This window comes from Phaethon aethereus (assembly GCF_964289735.1).
Source record: "Phaethon aethereus genome assembly, chromosome: 7".
Taxonomy (NCBI): Eukaryota; Metazoa; Chordata; class Aves; order Phaethontiformes; family Phaethontidae; genus Phaethon; species Phaethon aethereus.
This window is the reverse complement of record NC_138583.1, coordinates 9,399,848-9,420,251: the sequence shown is the minus strand read 5'-3', so window position 1 is coordinate 9,420,251 and position 20,404 is coordinate 9,399,848. Positions and strand designations below refer to the sequence as shown.

At 45.3% G+C, this 20,404-nt stretch overlaps 1 protein-coding gene across 1 annotated transcript; it reads left to right on the top strand.

Annotated features, from left to right (window-relative positions):
- Positions 1-6,284: 6,284 nt before the first annotated feature.
- LOC309406862 (protein NDNF-like) lies at positions 6,285-10,869 on the top strand (the record flags this gene model as incomplete). The annotated part of the gene is made up of 3 exons (XM_082002209.1): positions 6,285-6,472; positions 8,409-8,542; positions 9,521-10,869. The coding sequence occupies 3 exons, from the start codon at positions 6,285-6,287 to the stop codon at positions 10,867-10,869; spliced, it is 1,671 nt and encodes a 556-aa protein (XP_081858335.1).
- Positions 10,870-20,404: the final 9,535 nt, after the last annotated feature.

Genomic DNA, 20,404 nt, shown 5'->3' with positions numbered 1-20,404 from the left:
AGACATGGGCTTGTCAGGACAGTCCTTTGAGTGCTTGTGCATTGTCAGGATTTGACAAAACCTGGAAGAAATAGAAGCAGCTGCCCCACCAGGGTACCCTCGACAGGTTTTAAGTGCCAGACTTGTGCTTAGGCTCGTCTTTCGCAGCTTCAAAGGGAAGTGTGATTCTTTCTGGAGCCCAGCTGTGTGTCTAAGATGATATTTTTTGAGCAATAACACTAACCAGAATTATGTTAACTTCTCAAGGCCATACTAGCTCCGGTAGCTGTCAAGCAATGATTATGACAATCCCTCCACTTGGGAGGGGATTTTTACAGAAATTTGCCCCCCCCTTTTCCATAGCCATAAGGACAAGTCAGAAGTTAGATTCTTTTGGCAAGAGGAATAGATTGTGACTTGCAGGCATGGAAAATGCAAAACGTATTTGGATGCTGTAATTCCTGCTGCAGATCTGATATGGAAGACGTTAAAAAATGTCAGACACCCATAGCTATTTCCACTCAGGGCTAGGAACATAGTTTATAAATGCTGATTAGTTAAGAAGGTGTTTTGCAGGCAGATAGGTAGCTGGGAGCCAAAGACTAACAATTTCAATGCGGTCGTTGATACGATATATGTGTGTGCATAAAAGGCAGAAAAGGAGACGATTACTGGTCCCCTAACTGAAAGATTAGATTTCTATTTCCCCACGCGTTTCGAAAGGCCTTGCAGCGCTTCACGAAGCAGAGCTCCCTGGGCAGGGCCGGGGGCGCGGGGAAGACGTCTGTGTGTGGGTGACGGCCCGGCTTACAGCCAGGGCTGGCGGACGGGCAGACCAGGCGGTCCGGTGCCCACCACCCCACGCGCTGTGCTAACGGGGGGGACTAGCGATCTCGTGGCCCTCCATGCGGATACCGTTTCCTGATGAAGGTGACCTGACCCTCTCAAAGGTAAGCTGCCGGGACAGGGGAATTGCCTCGCCAGAAATACACGTGGTCCATTTTGTTGCACTCCCCCCCGCCCAGCGGGAAGCAGCGCTGCGTGGGGTGGGCTCAGGCACGCTGCGCAGCTCTCTGGGCGTCCCTTTGAAAGGGATGCCGTGGGACAGTGCTGCCAGCAGTGCTGTCGGGACTGTGGGACGCTCCTCCGGCTTGCAGGAACCCTCACCCGAACGTGAAAACTGGGAGTGCAGTTCCAGGAAACACGCATCTGAAGCATCTTTGAGAGCTTCAAGAGAGATCTCCGACAGTCTGACTCCATGCTCAGATTTCAACAGAGTGCCTTTGTTTTTAGCGTTACTGATTTTTTAGCAGAGCTACTACATAACAGAGCATAAATCAAGTCTCTGGTGTCAAGGGTGGTCATCTCCTGCCTTTGTGAAAGGTGTTGATGGCCAGCAGCGTTGGGACAAAAGCAGGACCTCTTGAACAGCCCTCCTGAAGTCACTGATTCAGCTCTGAGACACAGCAGAGCCTACTCATGACAGGCTACTTTCTTCTAGTGAGAAGTCTGTTGTATCAATTTCATGCCAAATCAGGAGTTTGATTTATCCCTGTTTTAACTCCACTGAGTTCAGTCAAGCTATATGAGTCATGAATTTAGCTCTTAACTTTCTCCATAGAGAATACTCTTTTTTCCTTTGATACTGCTTCAGTGAACCTCTACATCTACAAACGTGCATCCTGCTCCAGCAAAGCATGTAAGCACACATATGTGTGAAGTATGCAAGAAATCGTTGTGAGAGGAACTGGACTAGTTCCATACTTAAACCATCTTGTCAGCCTCGTTCACCTGATGTCCTTGCTCGTATTACTCAGCGGGACACAGAGTACACCTTAAGCATTTGGCTTAACCCCGCTGAAATGATGGCCAGTGCAAAGACTCCCATTGCCTTCCCTGGAAGCCAAATTGTGCCCTGGGTAATGGCTTGTCTTGATGGCAGTGGGAAGGTTTGGGGCGGATGAGACAGTGAGTCCATCCCTTCTATAACAAACGTCCACTGTGTCCATATTGACTAGGGATTTTACCAGCCGCGAGCGATGTCCGCTCCTGAGCCTTGCCCAAAGATCCTCACGGTTAACAACACTGGTTACTTCCTTACACTTCTCCCTGCTTACTTTCACCCACGAGTCCCTCCAAATCTCAGCAAAAACACACTGTAGTCCCTACACTAATATTATGGCCAACATCTTTTCTCTCGTGGCCTGTTTCCAGAGCACATTTTTTGATGCACCTACATTTCCTTCTTTCCAGGCCTGTTCTGGGGGCTTACTGGGCTTCGCAGCACCTTTTTCTCATGCTTCTCTTTCATTAGGGGAACAGTTTTCTTCAGACTAGTTGCTTATATTTTCATTAATTCCCATGTCTGTTACCCAGTCATTACCTATTCTGGATTTCACACCAGAAAGACAATTTGGCTGAAAGATTCTATTTACTATTCACCCTACTTTTGCTACTTGTCTAGCAAACATCTTGCAACGTCCATTCCTAGCTCGACAGTGCCAATACTCTGCTCGTACGATGCCTGTACAAGGCTCCCACAGGCTGTCCCTTTTTTAAAAGCCCGCTTGCTCAGCAAAACTTTTCTGGAAATAAATTTTTAGAAAACCTTTGATGAGCAACATCATAATTATTCCTGCCATCTTCTGCAGTGAGAATAAACACACTGTAAATATTTCTTTCCATTACATCAATTGATAAGCAAATTTATATTTTCATCAGGATCTGCTGTGCAGAACCTGTTGAAGTCTCTTTCTACTTCTCCCTGACCTGCCCCTATTCTTAGCAAAATTTTAGTCTTGGGAAGGCTTAAATAATACGCCTTCACATACAGAGGGACAAGGGTAAAGGGTTACTGCGAGTCATTCTCTTCAAACACCGAACAAGAGACTTTATTTTAAAATAAATAAATAAAAGGCCCACTTGCCTTCGCCCCCTCCGAAGTGCCTGCCGAGAAGCTCGTGCAGGTTTCTGGGGCTCGCCCTTCTGAGCGGACTTGGAGCCGAGTACACATGCCCGGAGGGACAGCCCCAGGGCTCCTTTCCTGCCGTCTCGGGCCAAGAGGCCAAGAACCACAAGCGGCCCCCGGATCCCAGCCGTACCCTGCTCTCGCTCGGCCGGAGCAGGCCTCGCCGGGGCCGCCGCGTTGCTGCGGCGGCTTCGTGGCCCCAGCGGCAGCAGCAGCTGTTCGCGCTCGCTGTGAGCCACTTCCTGCGCGGCCCTTGCCTCCCCCCCCCCAGCCACGACAGCCTCGCGCCAGAGACGCTCCCCCCGCCCACGGGCTTGTGGGGTTCCCTCCTGATGCGGCCTCCGCAAGCCAAGCAGTCTGCGCGGCTCTCTTCAGTAGATCCCTGACGGTCTTCCAAGGATTGCTAACTCCAATCTGCTTAGAAGAGGCAGAGCATTCCCTCCCTTGCAGCTTGTCTGCCTTCCCTTCTGTGAGCCGGTCAGCACCTGCCGGGCCCCAAAAACCGCACCAGGAACGCGGTGCACCTGAGGCCGTCCGAAACCTGCGCCGCGCGGGCAAGGAGCGCGCGCGCGCCGTGGAAGGGCCGTCAAGCCGCTAACGCAGAACTAGGTTTCTGGAGCAGATCGACGTGCCCCTGGCTGGCTTGTACGAAGGGCTAACAAGGGTTAACAGCGTTTGCTCCCTCCCTCTCACCCCCTCCTCCTCCTCACGGTGGGTTTCTGTCGGATGGACCTGCTCCCGGCCGGCCACGGCCGCCGCCGGGGTTGGGCGGCTCTGGCAGCCTGGCCGACACGCTGTGCGGGAATGAAGTCCTCCTGCCTGGAGGCAGCACCTCGGATCTGCTTCGCAGCCCTCCAGAAGGAGCTCCAGAACTAAAAGAGCAACAGTCGGGACTTTGAGGATTTCAGAATTATGCAAGTTTAAAATAACTTTTGAAAACTCCCAACTTAAGAAACTACCAAAGCTCTCCGTGGTTTTTGTTTTTTTGTTGGTTCCCCCCCCCCCCTTGAAAGACTGCAACCATTTTAGTTACTATGTCTGTTCAGGAGCCATATGGAAAAATCAATTCTGTCCTGTTAAACTGGTTGCACGGTTTTGGTTTTCATCTGCCTACAGAGATCTGAAAAGTCTACGTTGTTTTACTTTATACTCTTTCGGCAAAGCAAGCGAGTGGTCTGGGGATCATCCAGCCAGGAATACAATAGGTAAGCAGAGTATTTTTTGCGTAATGTATTTCCAAGAGCCTGAGAATATACTGTTTGTGTAATTGAGTGAAATCAGCCTTTAGGATGATGTTCTCTTTGGGATAAGCTGATTATAGGTTGGTTGGTTGCCTGGTTTGTTTGTTTTCCTGGACAAGAAAAGCTCAGCTGCCGTGGTATCAGTGTGGTTTGCAAGATCCTGTCATTTAAGCAGCAGAAAGATTTTTTTTTTAATCCTCTCTGAAGCCCAGCACAACCCAGATTCCACTATCAAAGGTAAAACAAAATATTTGGGGTTATATTTTGAATCTGTAAACTATAGTTAGACTACAAGAATAACAATGTGGCTAAGTAGTGACTCAGAGTCATAAGGAAAGCTCTGTTATAAGAACATTAAAAATTGAATTGATATTATAATCTTAACTGTTCTTTCAATGTGTTCAGAGCGTTGTTTAATCTTGCTTTCAGCTGGGTACTAAAAATGTTACAAAGAGGAAAAGAATATCCTAACTTTATTAGGATGTTAAGTAGGACATTCAGATGACCTGGTAGCGATAATTCCAATAATAGTCTCACTGACACTAAATATGTGCGTTACTTTGGGAATCACAGATGAAAACAAATTATGTACATAAAAATCTACAGATGTATTCAGTACTTAGTTTAAATGTGCATGTTTGAAATGGATTTATAAAGAAACTGGTCCTTTCATAAAGTCATTTTAATTGTAACGGACAGCAGGTCTCCCACATTATAGATGTGTGGACTGCCTAAGATCTTCTGCACATTTGCAGGCACCACGAGGAAAGGGCTGATCTCAGAAATGAGTAAAAATTAGAAAGGATTGAGTCTTTGTCTTATGTCTCTTCTATCATTAGCCAATAATCAGATTTAGCCAGGATCTTTACTCCTTGCTGCTTGTAAGATGCAATAAGCTACTTTTTCCTCAAAAAAGGGATCTTGCTCACAGAGCTCCCTCTGCTTTCCAAATCCCTGAGCTACAGCTGGCACCTGTATTAAAGGTCTATGCCCTTCCTTCCTCTCCCTTTTAAACCCTTTCCACTTTTGCACTTTCCTCTCTTTCTGAAACTGGATGTGGCAAACAAAAAAGTTGTCAGGATAATCAGTAACCCCACACAGTAGCGTACCGTCAAAATTTCTTGTCCTAACCAGTCTCCCCTACCTGTGTAGCTCTGTGCAATGTACTCAGCACAGTTTAAATAATGTCAGCACTCACAGAGATGAATTTTGGGACTGTTTGTGTACATTTCTGTCATAGATTCAAAGCTGATAATAGAGCCTCCTGGCAAAAGGAAGGGGCACACATGTTTGTTTGTTTGTTTGTTTATCTCTTGTCAAAGTGAACACAATAGAGCTGCTGCAGTTCCAGTGAGCAGCAAAGGCTGAGATAGGCTGGATGCGATGCAGGTGTGAGAGGGATTGGGCAATACAAAAATCTCAGAATTATTTATCCAGCTGCCCTACAGTAACAAATCCTTCCTCCAAATGAGATACACAAAGAGCTTAAAATCTCCTAAGTGTCAGTTTAGGGATTCTCATCCAGGATCCTCCACTTTTCATCCAACGGTATCTTAAACCACTCTGAATAAGTTATTCTGATCCTCCTCTCTACACATACCTACAGTCACGATGGATGAAATAAAAATTAAATGATCTCTGACAGAATGGCAGAAGCAGTGTTTGGGATATAGTGACCTCCTGTGAGTTTGAAAATGACAGTTCCATTATAAATAACGCAGACTTGAAATTTATCAAACAAACACTATAAACTAGGAAAAGTATATTGAATGTAATTCTCCACTCATTGTCAGCAGTGAAAGGTGTTTTTTTTATAACTGTCTCGTGTTATTACACTTGTGCTATATTGACTGTATTTTGCTATAATAAAAGACTTCATAACAGCTTCTGCCGTTAAATCTTTGTGGAGAGATCCTCTGAGAAATATTTCTCTGCGAACTTTAAGCAATTTAGCAAAACGGAGACTGACAGTCTTTGAATGCCTGGCTTGCTGTGATTATGATAAATATCAGGAAAGGCACAGAAGGAGAGGGTCACTCCTCCCCCAAGAGAGCAGTTTCCATTCACTGTTGTCATCTCACTTTGCAGTGCTGAAGATGTCCTGGTTCTGGTTTTACCTGCCTCTCCATCTTCTCATGGCAGCTTGCTTGTGTCATTCCATAAAAGCATTCACCACCAGTTCCCAACAGAGCTTCAAGACCGATCTCTTCAATTTTTACCACTCCCTGATACTTGCTGATGGTAAGGAAACTACAGTTCACCTCCTGAAGGATATACCTAAAAGGTAAGAGCAGACCAGCCACTCCTATTCTCAGATACTTCCCTATGACGCTGCTTGCACGCTACCAGTACAAGCCAGGAATTGCTATGCACCTGCAAAAGCTCCATCAGTGTCCACTGACTTTTCAGAGAAACGCCCCATTGCTGTCAAGCTCAAGGGTCATTACGCTGCCCAGGATCTGGAACGACCCTCTGAGATGAAATTTAGATCCACGTACGCGTTTCAGGTGGCTTTCTGTGTGGTGTTTGTCAGAGAGGCAGCGTTGGTACAGAACGGCTGGGTGCCAACAGCAAACGGTCATGTCATGTAAACAGCCTGGCTTCAGAACTGCAGTCCTACGTTCACTGTAAAACACAGGAATTTCACCTAGCAAATTAACTATCTCAAAAATCCGTAGAATATCTGCACAGGCTTCTTATCAGAAAAGCTTCTGCCAGCGTCCTGCGTGCTAGAAGTGTTTTTGCTGAATGGCACTAAAGCTTGCCAAGATCAAAAGTGCTTAGTACACAATTCCACATATTCTTCGCTTCCCCACAATATCTGCAAACTTTTCTGCCATGTCTAGATATGTAGGTGATCTAGATACTACAACTGGGACGGCACCTTGTGTAGCAAAGACCGCTCTGCTTGTTTGGGAAGAGTTGCACTTCAAATGGCTTAATCAGACGCCCCTTTGGACAGTGGCCACCACACACAGATGTTGACACGCACCCGAGCAGAGCGGCCATGGAGCGGAAAGTGAGCCAGATGGTTCAGTCTTGACATGCATTGCACAGAGACTGGAACATGGCACGTGGTATATAATGTGACCATGCTCACAAGAGCAAAACCAGGAGCTCTCCTTGTTAAAGGCAAATAAGTATTGAAATCTCAGAGAAAACTGAATTTTGCTATGTGCTTGTGGCATAACCTTAAGTTTGCCACTAGAAAGCAAAAGCCCCTTCAGTTTAGATGATCAGGTAAGGGCCTTATGAACCCCAGAGTCATTCAAACAGGAAACCAAGAGATGACAATTTTGGTCTAAAGTAAAAGACTCAAGAATGTGGAGCTGTTTCTAGTGAAGCTTGACTCTGACCCAGTAGCCATATCCTGAAAGTAAGCCAGACCTCTAGGCTGACGTGATCTGCCCATAACGACTAGGCTTACCTCACCAACAAACAAAAAACCCTCGAATTGCCTTTGTTTAACTGCAGAGTGACCCAAGTCCAAACATTTCTGTGGCTGCATATAGTCCATATATACCAAAACAACAGAAATAAACAGAAGACCAGAGGTTCGAGACAAGAGGATGGGCTTTACTGTAAATAAGCAGGAATCAAAACCTGACCGAGTAGACCGATGTTGCTTTGTACTGCTCACGCAGAGCAGCCTCTGTCATGAAGGCAAGTAAGTTAGAGCTGGCCTGGATGACACCACCATTGACATCTGATCACCTTCAGGACTGGCTAAAACTATTCAGTTATACCCACTTCCTCTGACACCCAGAGAGACCTAAATATGCAAGCACATACGAGAGAGTATATGCTCTAAGAGCTTTCACTGAACTCCAGTCAGGAAATCCTGGGAAAAAGGATACCAAATTCCTCAGAGTTAGCCAATGGCTGGTAATCTGGAAGGCAGTCAGTTTATCACAACCATCATCCAAAATAACCAGGTAAGTACTGAGATACGATACTCACCTGAAGTATGTTAAAATTTAGTGGGAAAAACATTGCCTATGTCAAGTGGGTAAAACTTCCAGTGAATATTTATGTGTTAGAAAAAAACCTGAGCATGTATTCTTCAGACATTCACCATCCCCTTGCGTTGATGCACCTCAAAGGGGAGCAGTCATTTCTACCCACAGTGGAGTGAGCCACATCAGAATGGCTGATTACAAGGAGTCTCGGGCAGACTTGAATTTCCTGACACTTTCCCCATTTTTAATCCACATTTATAGGTACTACTTTGTTTTGGAGGAAGGCAGAGCCCTTGCACCTTTCACAGTAACAGTGACTCCCTGTGATGTTCCCATCGAATGGAGCATACTTGTGCACAAGGCTTCAGCAAGTTTCCTTGGAAAAGCAGCACAAGGTAAGACCCTCGGTCAGCCTGGGCAGAGACAGGGAAAGCACAAGTTATGAACAAGGAGTTGTGTTACTAGAAATTCCCCACAAGCTTAAACATCTCATGCTTCCCTCTCCCGTAAACTGCTATGGGCTGAAGAGGACGTCGTTGTCTCCATGGGCGAAACATGGGATCCCGTGGGATTTTGCCGTCAACCCAAGTAAATTAAGGATTACATCTGAAAAAGTCAAAATTACAGGGTAATATTTGGGAACAATACTGGTGCTCAGGGCTCCACAAACATGGATCCGCTTCATAAGCTGTTTGTACTGGCCCAGACTTCCCTCTGTCTCAGCTCTTTTTCTGTGGCTTAAGCCACTTCAACCAGTCATTTTTCTCCCCACAGTGATGTGCAGAATATTTATCCATTTATTTTTCTAGGAATATCAGCTACCATGGCAGTGGGCATTATGCTGCCTTTAGTCCAAGAGGAAATTCCATTCTTTCAAGATTTTTTAAATTAATTTTTCAAATTAAAATCTGAAAGCTGCCATTAACAAGTCAGGTACATCTGACTGAGGAGTTCAAAGGACATTCCTCTGAAGTAATACATTTTCCCTCTTCATAGGAGGCACAAAACTAAAGCAAAAAAAACTACTTTCATAGAAAGTATGAGTCTCCTTGAAGAAAAGTACCCAGAGTCAGCCGTTGGAAGAAGAAAATTGTAGGGACATCACGCACGATACAAGTCAAGCTTTTGCAAGCTGTGGTTTTATAATTATATTCTTTTTGAAAACATAATTCTACAACTGCACTGCTAAAATAAAAGCTAGTCCAATTTTATTTTAATAAATTGCCAGTAGCAAAAAGTATTTTTAGTTATAATTATTGTTTTCAGGAAGAAAATAGTATGTTCCCTGACATATGAACAATAAAACCTATGTGATGTGCTTTGTTTCACATTGGTTAAAACAAAAGTTACAAGTCTGATTTTTTTGCCTGCAGGTGTCGATACACAAGAGGTCTCAAAATCTCAGAAGGCTCCAAGCATGGTGTCCACCATTTTTAACTATAAGGGAAATTCTGTAGAGACTTACATGGGTGTGTCTTCTCATCCTGCCCTTTACATGCTAGAGTTCTTATCCACTGAGCGAGACACACACGTGACCGTGTACTTAACAACTGACACAACATCTGGGCACCTCTATCCAGAACTTCCAACGGATCCACGCATAGATGTTATGGGCATTGGGCATACAACAGTGACTCTGACCTGGAAACACAGTCCCTCTGTCTTGCAACATAGAGAAAACATCCAGTACTGTCTTCTAGTTAATGAAAAGCACAACTATAAGAGCTTATGCGCTGCTGAGACAGCAATGAGATCCTCTGGAATGAAACTGCCACCTCCATTAGCTCTGTCTCTCTCTCCGTACCTTCTTGAACCACAGCAGGTAATGATATTGTCCAACAGTGAATTGAGCATCATCAACAAAGCAAGTAGTGGGGAAGTCAGGCAGATATGTATGGGTACCAAGAACACTTACACAGTGCCCAATCTCAGTCCCAGCACTCAGTATTACTTTGACATTTTTGTTGTCAACCTCCTCACAAATGCCAGCGCTGCTTACACCGGGACATTTGCAAGAACCCTGGAAGAACCTGAGCCTAAGGTGGTGGAGCTGAAAGATGGGAAAGTGATTCAGGTTGTTCTGGATGGGAAAACACAGAAATTCTACAGTCTGCAGTACCAGGCAAGGCACAAGAAAATACAATTCACCTTTCAGTTGTGTCGTGGCCAAGTACGGGTTCACATAACAAAAAATGGTAAAACAGTGGCATCTGAGAACATTTCAGGGCTGAGGTATTTCTCACTGAAGGGAAAGCTGCTGGACACATATTTGGTGCAGCTGAGGTCCACAGAGGAATCTAACTCTTCTGTGAAAGTACAGGTGTCCCCCCATTTGCACAAGCCCTTATTCCCACTTCTTCCAGAAAGCTTAAAAATCAAGTCCTTCAGTAAACTTAGGACCTGCAACTCTGTCACCATTGCCTGGCTAGGAACACAAGAGGAGAGCAAGTACTGTGTGTACAAGAAAAGGATTGAAGAAGATCAGGTCTGGATGGAACTGCAGAGTGCCGATAGGTGCTCTGGACCCGAATCTCGGCACAAGTCAGAGAAAGTGCTGTGCAAGTATTTCTACAATATAAATCTCCAGCGAGCTGTCACCACAGAGACCATCAAAGGGCTGGATGTGGGGACGCTTTACTTGTTTGACGTTTATCTCTTTGGGCCATCTGGCATCCCCATCAGGTATCACAGCAAAGTTGTGAAGACCAGAAAAAAATGTTGAAGGTCTTTAAAGAAATGTTTAAGTGAGTGAATGAAGACTATTATCAAAATATATGCCAATCCATGCCATAGCCTGTGCAGTTTAAAATATGCTGACTCATGAAATATTTAAAGCTGTGAGATTCTTAGTTGTCTAGATCATTATGCTTACTCCTGCATACGTTACCCCCACCCAGCTGTCCCCAGCTGTCTTATTCAGACATCAAAAACAGGCCTGTGAAACAAATCCATGCACAGGGAAATGAAATACCCACAATGGCACCCATGAGAAATAGACTGGTTACCTAAAATGCTTCTGAAATCCAATACAGAAGTGATGGGAAATGCCTCTCAAAAAGCACACATCATTATTTTAAAGTCCCAGAGAGTTTTCCACTTTGTGTAACCCCATCAGCTAACAACGAACTGAGAGACCCCACAAGTCAAGCCGCTCTTGAGAAACTGAATTTCCCCACTGCTTGAACAGGGATGGAGACAAAAAGAAATCAAAGCAAGCAGTGGAACTGGTGTAAAGCTCCATACCTTGAGTAAAGCAGGCTGAAATACATCTTCCCCTATTACCTGCATGTTTGCTTGGCTTTCATTTCTATAGAGAAACTGTGCTTGGTTCGGAGCAGACAAAATTGAGGCCAGGAACTGGCTCTGGATCCAGCTTTTCTAGGGAATATACAAACACACCTCTGTGCTGCTGCCCATTGAGGAGAGCAGCAAGTAAGGAATCTTGCCGTGGAAAGGAGGTTTTTATCTATAGTTTCTGATATCAAGCCCATGTGTATCACCATGTGACTCATGAGTGTAATATACTCACTCTTTACATCCTTAACCCAGCCAATACCAATAAATGTGTTGCTTTAGGAAAAATAAAATGTGGATTTCCTATTAAATATCATAGAGGGAAAATATTTATAGTAAAAATCCCAACAAACACTTTTTTTGTCTTGTTTCCTTGACTACCATCCTTAGATGACAAGAGATATAGTAGAAAAAATTTTGAAAAAATAAGTCTCCATAAAAAACCCTTACACTCAATTTCAATTATCAGCAGAAAATAGTTTGCACATAGACTCTCAGCAGGTCTGGGGTTTACATAGAAAGAGATACGATAGAGTCAGACCCAGAGGTTGCCAGAGAAATCTTGCCTGCTCTAATTCTTCATCCTCTACAATTACACTAAGCAAAGATATAAATGATTAACTCTATTGTTGTATATTTCAGAAGTTTGCTTGCAATTTAGGGTCATCGAGGCTCTAGTTTACTCTGAATAATTATAACCTCTGAGCCTGTTTGGAGGCACTTGGTAAGGACTGAGTCCTCCGTGCATATATAGAGGATTACAGGTTTCCTGCTCCAAAAACTTTACAGTGCTGTGCACCCCCCGCATGCCGCACGCTATACATTAGCCGACTTGTTAGTCCCAAAAGAAGGGTTCCAGCCTTCGCAGGGGATCAGCTGCAATACCTGGGCTTTGGTTAGGCTTCACATTCCTGCAGCCACTATTCTGGATTAAGCAGTGCCACGGCAGGAGCCATGTGCTCCGTGACCTCCTCCCCACACTCTGCGGGCCTTTTGGCTAATTACAGGGGCCGGCAGTCACGCTGCCTTCTTCCCAAGGCAAGCCTTGCCTTCGTTTTGCTCCTGCCAAAAATAGTCTGAGCTCAAAGTGCAACAGATGTCATCTCCACTTGGAAATCTTAATGTTTTCTTCTGCCTTCCTCCTCAATTTCAGGCATTTATGTTCTGAATTAACTTCACTTAGATGCCCTGCAAATGGCTGTAATAGCAACCATAATAATAATAGAGAAGGAACAGGAAGATCTGTTTAATTGCAGATACAATGTATCCTTAACCCACTGCCCTCAGCCTGTCAGAGCATTAACCCTTGCTTTTGCCCTCCGTACACAAATGCCACAAAAATGTCCCTTGGAAGAGGAGGATAGGTTGGCGCCTTGCCTGATACCAATGCCTCTGCTGAAGAACATCTTTCACAGCAGAACTGGCTTTAGACTCCCTAGCACAACCTTGGTTCGGAGCTGTAGCCAAGAGGTCCGAGGAAGGGACAGAAGGACCGCGTGGGAGGGGGCAGAGAGCTGAGCCCTCAGGAGGTGCATAAGCAAAGGTTTGGTGCAGCGCTGAATTGACTGACAGTTAATCAGAATCCGGAGGAAAGGAAGTGCCGGTTTGGGGGTGAGCGGCTATTTCAGGGGGACTTTGAGAAGAGCCCAGAGATTCTCCTCCTCCCAGTTTCACCAGCAACTCCTCACCCCACCTCCCCGGCCGCTGCCCCATGTGGAGGACGGGCTGAGGCAGAGACCAGTGGGAAGCTCTGGAGACCATGACTTGCTGCCGCTGCAGCCCAGGCTGCCGTACAAGCCGAGCAGTGGCTACTGCCGCTGCTGGGAGGGCTGGTGCTGGTCCCTGGCTCACAGGAGGGGCTGCCACCCACACACCCCAGTCCCTCCATCAGCCTCGCACACGGGAGGGAGAGCTTGGCTGCAGAAAGGAACACGCTGTCCTGTCAAAACCCATTGCCTCTAACAGAAGCAGGGCAAGCAACCCGCCCTCCAGGTAGCAGCCCACTTTGCTTGAGTGCGCAGCCCGCCACAGTCTGTAGCACAGGCCCCCGGAGCAGTGGGGAATGTTCCTCTGCTGATCTTTCCACGGTGGCTCTGCCCGCATGTGCAGGCGGCAAGCCTGTTTTCGATTCACTCATGCCCACACCCTGCTGATGAGGTAGCCTTCGGGTGCATGGGTTTTTAAGTCGGGTGTCACTTTGCCGAGTGCTGTCCTGGGAGTGAAGTTTCAGAGGTTTATCCACAAGCTGCGTCACACCATTGGTAACGGCCCCCGCGCGCAGCTCCCCGCCTTCACTCGGACGCCCTTCTCTTCCAAGTTTGGCATCTTCCCATCTTCTCTCCCTCCCGTTTGACTAGTGCTTCCCTACTGCCGACTGACCATAAACATTTCCCAGGATACATCTACCTCCTTTCTTTATGCTTTCTGCAGTCTTCCTTGATGAATTCCTAGGGAAGCTCAGTTCCTTCAGCCTAGCTTGTCCTAAGCTGTCATCAGCTCTTCCCATCTGCTCCCCGTCTCTGCTGAATCTGAGTCACATAGGAAGTGCAGACAGATATCTTCATGGAGAGCATTTCAAGAGCAATGTTTTGCTTTTGTGGATCACTTAAAGTCAGTCCTCAACATTGTTATCAGGTCGAAGCATTTTTCCTAGCATTGAGTGGTGGGTCCCAGCTTTTGTGTGCTTCCAGCTATTGTATTTCAAGTCCTGTCACAGCTGAGATCAAAGCCTGAGGCCACACATCTCTTGCCAGCGTTTTTACAGAATTCCTCCCATTGCTAAGCCACCCCTCCACGTGGGAAGTGAGGGTCAGGGTACCAAAAAGAGAGGGCAAGTAGTAAGATAAAACAGGCTTCATACCCACATCCTCTTCCTCGGTGGGCTCAGCCTCACAAATCACCACTTGCATTCTGGAAACAAGGTGCAGGTATCTGAAACAGGCAAATAATTAAGCACGGGCTTCTAAGGTGGCCATTGTGTGTGCCCATAAGCCACAAACCGGTACAGCAAGGGGCTCTTCAGCATCACTTGCCAGTATTTCATACAACTACTATTGCTGGAAACTTTGAAATGTAACTTAAGATAGAAAGAATTGCTTAAACACTGAAAGATACTGCTACCTAAAACCAGTGTAGAGGTTTCTGACACTGGGTTCAAGGACTGATGACATTTATGAGCTAATATTTAACTGACATAGAGAATCATTTATTTTTTCATTCCTTTTTCCTCCTGTATTTAACAGTCCATTTATTCATTCCCTGTTACCTTGAGCTTCCTAACAAATGTAAATACCCTTCAAAGTGGATTTGGTAGTCTTTTAGAAATTGTTCCCTATCTGCCCACAGATACATTCAGGGATGCATTCACAGCTTCAAGCAAATTTTTTTTTCATTTAATCTTTGTACCTTTGCATGTTTTTCCTGGCTAATGCCTTTCCACTCTGAATACTTGCTTCTAGCTTCAGCCACATGTCAAAAATAGTCTTGCTATTTCAGGCCCAGGTGCTGGACTGAAATCCTGCTCACTAATTGCTTTCCAAGACAGAGCGATGTGTTTGCTTACATGTATGCACATCACCCCCATTTTGGGCTTTATTACTATTAGTTGTTGGGTTTTGGTGGGTGGAGTTTATGAACCACGGACACTGCAGTTACACATCCTGGCCACAGGTAGCTTTGCACAAGGCTTAAAATCTAATTTCGAAAGTCAAATAATGTTAGCACTGACAGCAAGTCCAAATCAGTGACCCCAAAATGCCAAAGGCTTTCAGGTGCTGTTAAAGCAACTGAAGCTCTCTGGCATTTAGAGGAAAACAGATGGCTTGGCAGCCGAACACTCACTCAGCAAAACACCACACCCAGGCAAAACAAAATAGATTATTGGATTTTTGGGGGTGAAGGTGAACTGACGATGCATGGCTGCTCAGAATTACCTATTCTGCATGTGCTGGACTGAGAAATCAACATCGTAACAAAGCACAGACGGGTGAACGTGCTTCTCCCACAGAACAACAGGTATTTCCTGGGCAAGCCTGTCAAGGAATATTAAGAAACAGCGCTGTAAAAAGCAGCTAAAAGTACTGAAAGAGGTAAAGAGTAAGCGTGTCCCAGTCCCGCGTTGCATTCTCCCGCAAAGAAACGTGACGTAACGGAAGGATGAGCCTGGGCTCACAGCCCCTGCCGGCGTGCGCGGCTGCCGCTCCAGCGGCTGTCGCGGCCGGGAGGCGGTGGGGTCGGTCACCGCGGGCAGCACGTGGAACGCCGTGCTGCTGCCAGGCCCGCCGGCAGCGGGAGGCAGCGGCAGGCTGCAGGAGAAGCGGGAAGAGCTTATTTGATAAGGCTTATCAGGAGCAAATACTTCCGCAGATTTAACAAGCCAAGCATCTTGCTGATAAAATTACTAAGGCAGAAGAGATAGAAGAAAAATCCAAGGAGCTTACATGTTTTTAGTCATTCAAGTGTTCCACATACAGGGTTTTTTTTTTTCTTATTGAAAGGGCATAAAAAGTGACAGCCAAGGAACAAAAAGATATGCACCTACTGGAAGGACTGCAACACCAGTGTTCCCAGTGCCTCTGAGAGGTTCAAGACTGCTGTCACTTAGGGGGCCAAAGCTCGTATAAAACGGAGAAATACAGTGGTGCCCAGGACAGTCACAGATTCGATGAGATTAAAGTGAGGAGTTTTAGTTCAGGTGTGATCTGCCAGCCAGTTGTGACCCCAGGCACCCCCGACAACTCGATCTTCCCCTGTAGTGCCACTGCCCTGAGGGAGGTTCTCCAGGATGTCACTTCCCTGTCCCACTGACCACGCTTCTGGCTCCCACCAGAGCTGGATCTCCTACTAACGCCCTGGGACATGGGCAGAGCCCAGTTTGTCCGGGGTTTGTTCTTTGGGGATTTTGGTCACTGAAGCTGTGGCCTCTGCGAGAGCCTTTGAGGATTTGCTTACAGGGACTAAGGATGCTGAGAGTCTTTAGCCAAAGAGCCATCCCTGGAAAACTGCATACCCTGTCCCATACTGCTTTTGCTCTGAGGAAGGGTCTCTGCAACGCTGCTCCTCTACCTCAAACTTCTGACAGTATGTGAACACGCGTAGCCTGCCCCAGGTGACAGAGCAGACCCCGGAGCAAGCACCAGAAAGCACTGGTTCTTTTTGCAGGTATTGGTATCAGCGACACAGGAGGGGCTCCGAGATGGTGACCTGGGAGCTCAGTCAGAAAAGGGTTGTTTCAGGCTCCTGTGGTAATTTGCTGCGAAAGCAGAAGCCAGTGGGAAGGGAGACCTTCAGAGGCCAGGCTGGGAACAGAAGAAAAGCATGAAGAATCTGAAGGTAATGAGGTAAAATTTGAGTTTGTTACAAGCTCCTGAGGAAAAGAAGGGCCCAGCCAGCAACCACATTTTGCATCTGGCTCCCATATTTATAAGTTGCCTACTACTCGGGAAGCCTTTCTGCCTGGACAGAGATTTCTCCCGAATGACATTCATTTTCAGCAGGGCTCTGCAGGAGCACTGATAAAGGCTGCCAGTGGGATACATCAGTCCTGGCCCCTCCTGCAGTAGTTTCCAGGCACGAGCACCAGTGGTGACTGTGATACCAATCACTTCTTCATTCTCTTTCCAGCAGAAGGAAGATTGTGCTTGATTGAGCTTCACTACTGATTCACTTCTGTCTTCTACATTCAGTGCCAGCCTATAAACCCACGAAGCCACTAGTATTCCTGTAGCTTGTGACTCACAAATAGGAGAACTCAGCATGCAGCATGGTGTCTGTACCAAGAACGTGACTAAGGAAATGGTCAATCTCTGAGTCTCCTTGAAAGGCCTTTTAAAACAACGACGCACAGCACACTGTTAAGGTAGCATGCTATAAGACCTGGATTTCACATGTAACAGATCAGCTACATTAAAAAAACAAAGCAAAACAGGGACTTGAGGCAAATAGGCAAAGTCTAGCTCTCCTGCTTTTCACTTTCTTTTGGAAGAAGGTCAAAACCAACCTGGCAACACTCAAAGTGGTACTACATAGCATGGCTGAGGTGGTTACCATTGTTGGGAAAAACATCCAATTTAAATACAGAAAGTACCACTGCAGGCTCCCAAGCTTTCTGTGCAGGCATAAGGAGCCTGGCGACTGCTTTAAACAGGTTAAACGCATCTCCACTATGAGCTTAGGGCATGATCCGTCTCTTCTGTTTTCAAGCAGGGTGTTTAAGGGAAGCTGAGGCTGTAGCTAAAGCAAGTGGCACTTTCCATTCTGCTCCACAACTAACTCAGGTCCCCCAGCCATTTCTAAGGCCAGACATAACTAGAAAGTTTAAGGTCAGCCATTTGAGCGGATCTCAGTTACAGGAGTGCAGAAAAGCAACATTCCTGCCATGTCCCAGTAGAGGGTTTCACAGATATACCCCTGAGAAATGGCCAAGCAGCACAGCCTGCAACTGGACTGGTTTCCTAGGCCTCACTAAGGAGGTAAGGAGGATTCAAAACTGTTGAGAACGGGTGCCATCTGATTGGAAAATCATTTGAAGTTAACACTTCTGCAAATAACTGATGACATTATGATATACTAAATGCGTTTGCAAGATGTTTTGGATGGGAATCTGTAAGGCCTCCTCCTGAACCGATGGTCATTTTCATAAAACCTGTGCTCCAAACAACTTTATACCATGTTGCACAGTGGTGTCTAGAGGCATCAAGTCATCGCTGAACAACGTGTGCCCGGGGCACTACTAAAGGGAGCTAAAGCTCTTTCCACACTAACCCAAACACGCACAAGGGTCCTTAACAAATCCATACTTTCAAATCCCCTTGTCTTGGAAGAAGTTGAGCAGGGACTGGAAAAACTTGCCATAAAACCTAACTCAGAAGATATTTCAGAAATTAAAAAAGTGAAAAGGAGACTGAAAAGAGTGGATGGGTCAGAGTTGAGTTTCCCATAATTTCAGGAACTAACAAAGCTACCAGCAACATGCATAGCAGTTCTGGTTCTCACCGTTTCCAGGATCCTTGCAATATTGTGATAAGATTAGTGGTGTGGGACAAGCGCAACTATTGCTATTCACTGCAGTAGTCTCCTAATGCTTCGCCTACCGAACCCCTATAAATAAGGAGTTAAATTCCTTCCTTAGCCTTTTCCCATTCTTAATACATAGAAAATTGTGCATGAGCTACATGGCTTAACAGTATCTTTGAGAGATCAATGTCATGACTTAGGGCCAGCTTCATGATTTTTAAGCATTTGGAGTTCACGGTACCCATGACTCTGAATAGTCAGCTGTGGATTCATTCATGAAGGACCTTGAAAGCAAACCCAAACTTTGCTTACAACGACAATCAGGAGGGGGCCTCTGGATGCTTACTGTACATGGTGGAAAGTTGTAACTTGGAGGATTCTTTGGCCTGTTTTCATACAGGAGAATCCCAACCAAAGAGGGAACCAATATTAAGCACTACTGTCAGTGACCAGTGCCTTTGAGGACAACAGCCATCCACCCACAGAGAAGGATTCCTTTATCTACAACTCAAAGGAACCAATTTTATTATTGGGTTGACCTAAAAAAAATTTCAAAGATCTGTATTCAGGCAGTTAGTTTCATTAAGTGGGCCAAAAACCTCTGGTTTTGTGATGTGGCACAATCCTCTGAAAGCCAACTTCTAAAGGCATATAACGCCAGTTTCTCAGCTCAGACTGAGAACCCACAAACTGGCCAGACCATCAGAAGTACTTTACACATATTATCTCCTACTGAGACAAAGTATTTTAAAATCTGTCCATAGCTCAATGAAACCACAACAGTCACATCTGCAAACAATTTGACCCATAATATTTTCCTCCCTAGTCATGCTTATGCAAAGGAAAAAACACTACTTTTATAGCAACTGCTTTATCCATGTTTTTCATATGTACTGATGCTCAGCTTTCTAGAATACCTGGGAGAAAGCAGCAAGGTGTTTTGTTTTTTTTTTAATCCCAGAATAGAATTTTATCAGCTACAAAGGAAAAGACTCACTTCCAACCCCAAAATATAACTATTCTACAGCTAAAAAGCAGCCAGTTTCACTTTGGCCACAATGAAACTTCTCAAGAAATGATATCAGAACTCCTATTCATACAAATAGTTTTTATTTGCAAAGGTAGTTATTCTTGAAGAAAGGACTCAGATGGAATTGAAAGGTGATTCAGAACACAGAAAAAACTCTAAGTCCGTAGTTCAAAACAAGTCATTAGAGCGAAAATCAGCAGCTCATATTGTGTTGGGCACAGTTTTGACTGGAGTAACTGAATTACATTATTTAATAGCCTTTTGAGTCTCAGAAATTGGCAGCAAACCCAGTATTTCAGCTGCTTGGAGAAAGCTATTCCTCGTCTCTAGGGTATTGCTGTTTATTTGCCTTTACTATTAATTCCATCTTAACCAGGTATTCAGAAAATGTCTGATAGCAGAATTGATCAGTCAAAACATACTGAACATTCTTTTCCAGAGGATTGAGAAATAATTAAAGCAGTTCTTTTGCAACATCCTTTGGCTACACTGTCCCTCCCACTAGCTTCTTATAAGGATAAAGAATTCCATCTAGTATTGTCCCACTACAGTTTTACTTTACAGACTTTGGCAAAATATTCACATACACTTCTACTTCATTTAAAGCAGGAAGTTACATTCTCTCTCCCATAATAAAACACAATTTCCCACCCACCACCCAAGAAACTTATATAAATTGTCACAGTAAGGCACAATGACATCCAACAGTAAAACTGTAAGCATGCTCACATCCCACTGCTAAAGCTTATTTAAAGGTAAGCAAATGGATTAAAAAAAAATTGAAAGACCAAATCTTAGGTGCATGAGAGGAAGGAAACTAGAAAGAATCACCTACAGCCTCCACGCAGGAAGGAGCAGGTCCATGTCTCTCAGGGGGTTACTCCAGGCAGGTAAAGACTGGCTTCCAGGCTATAACCCA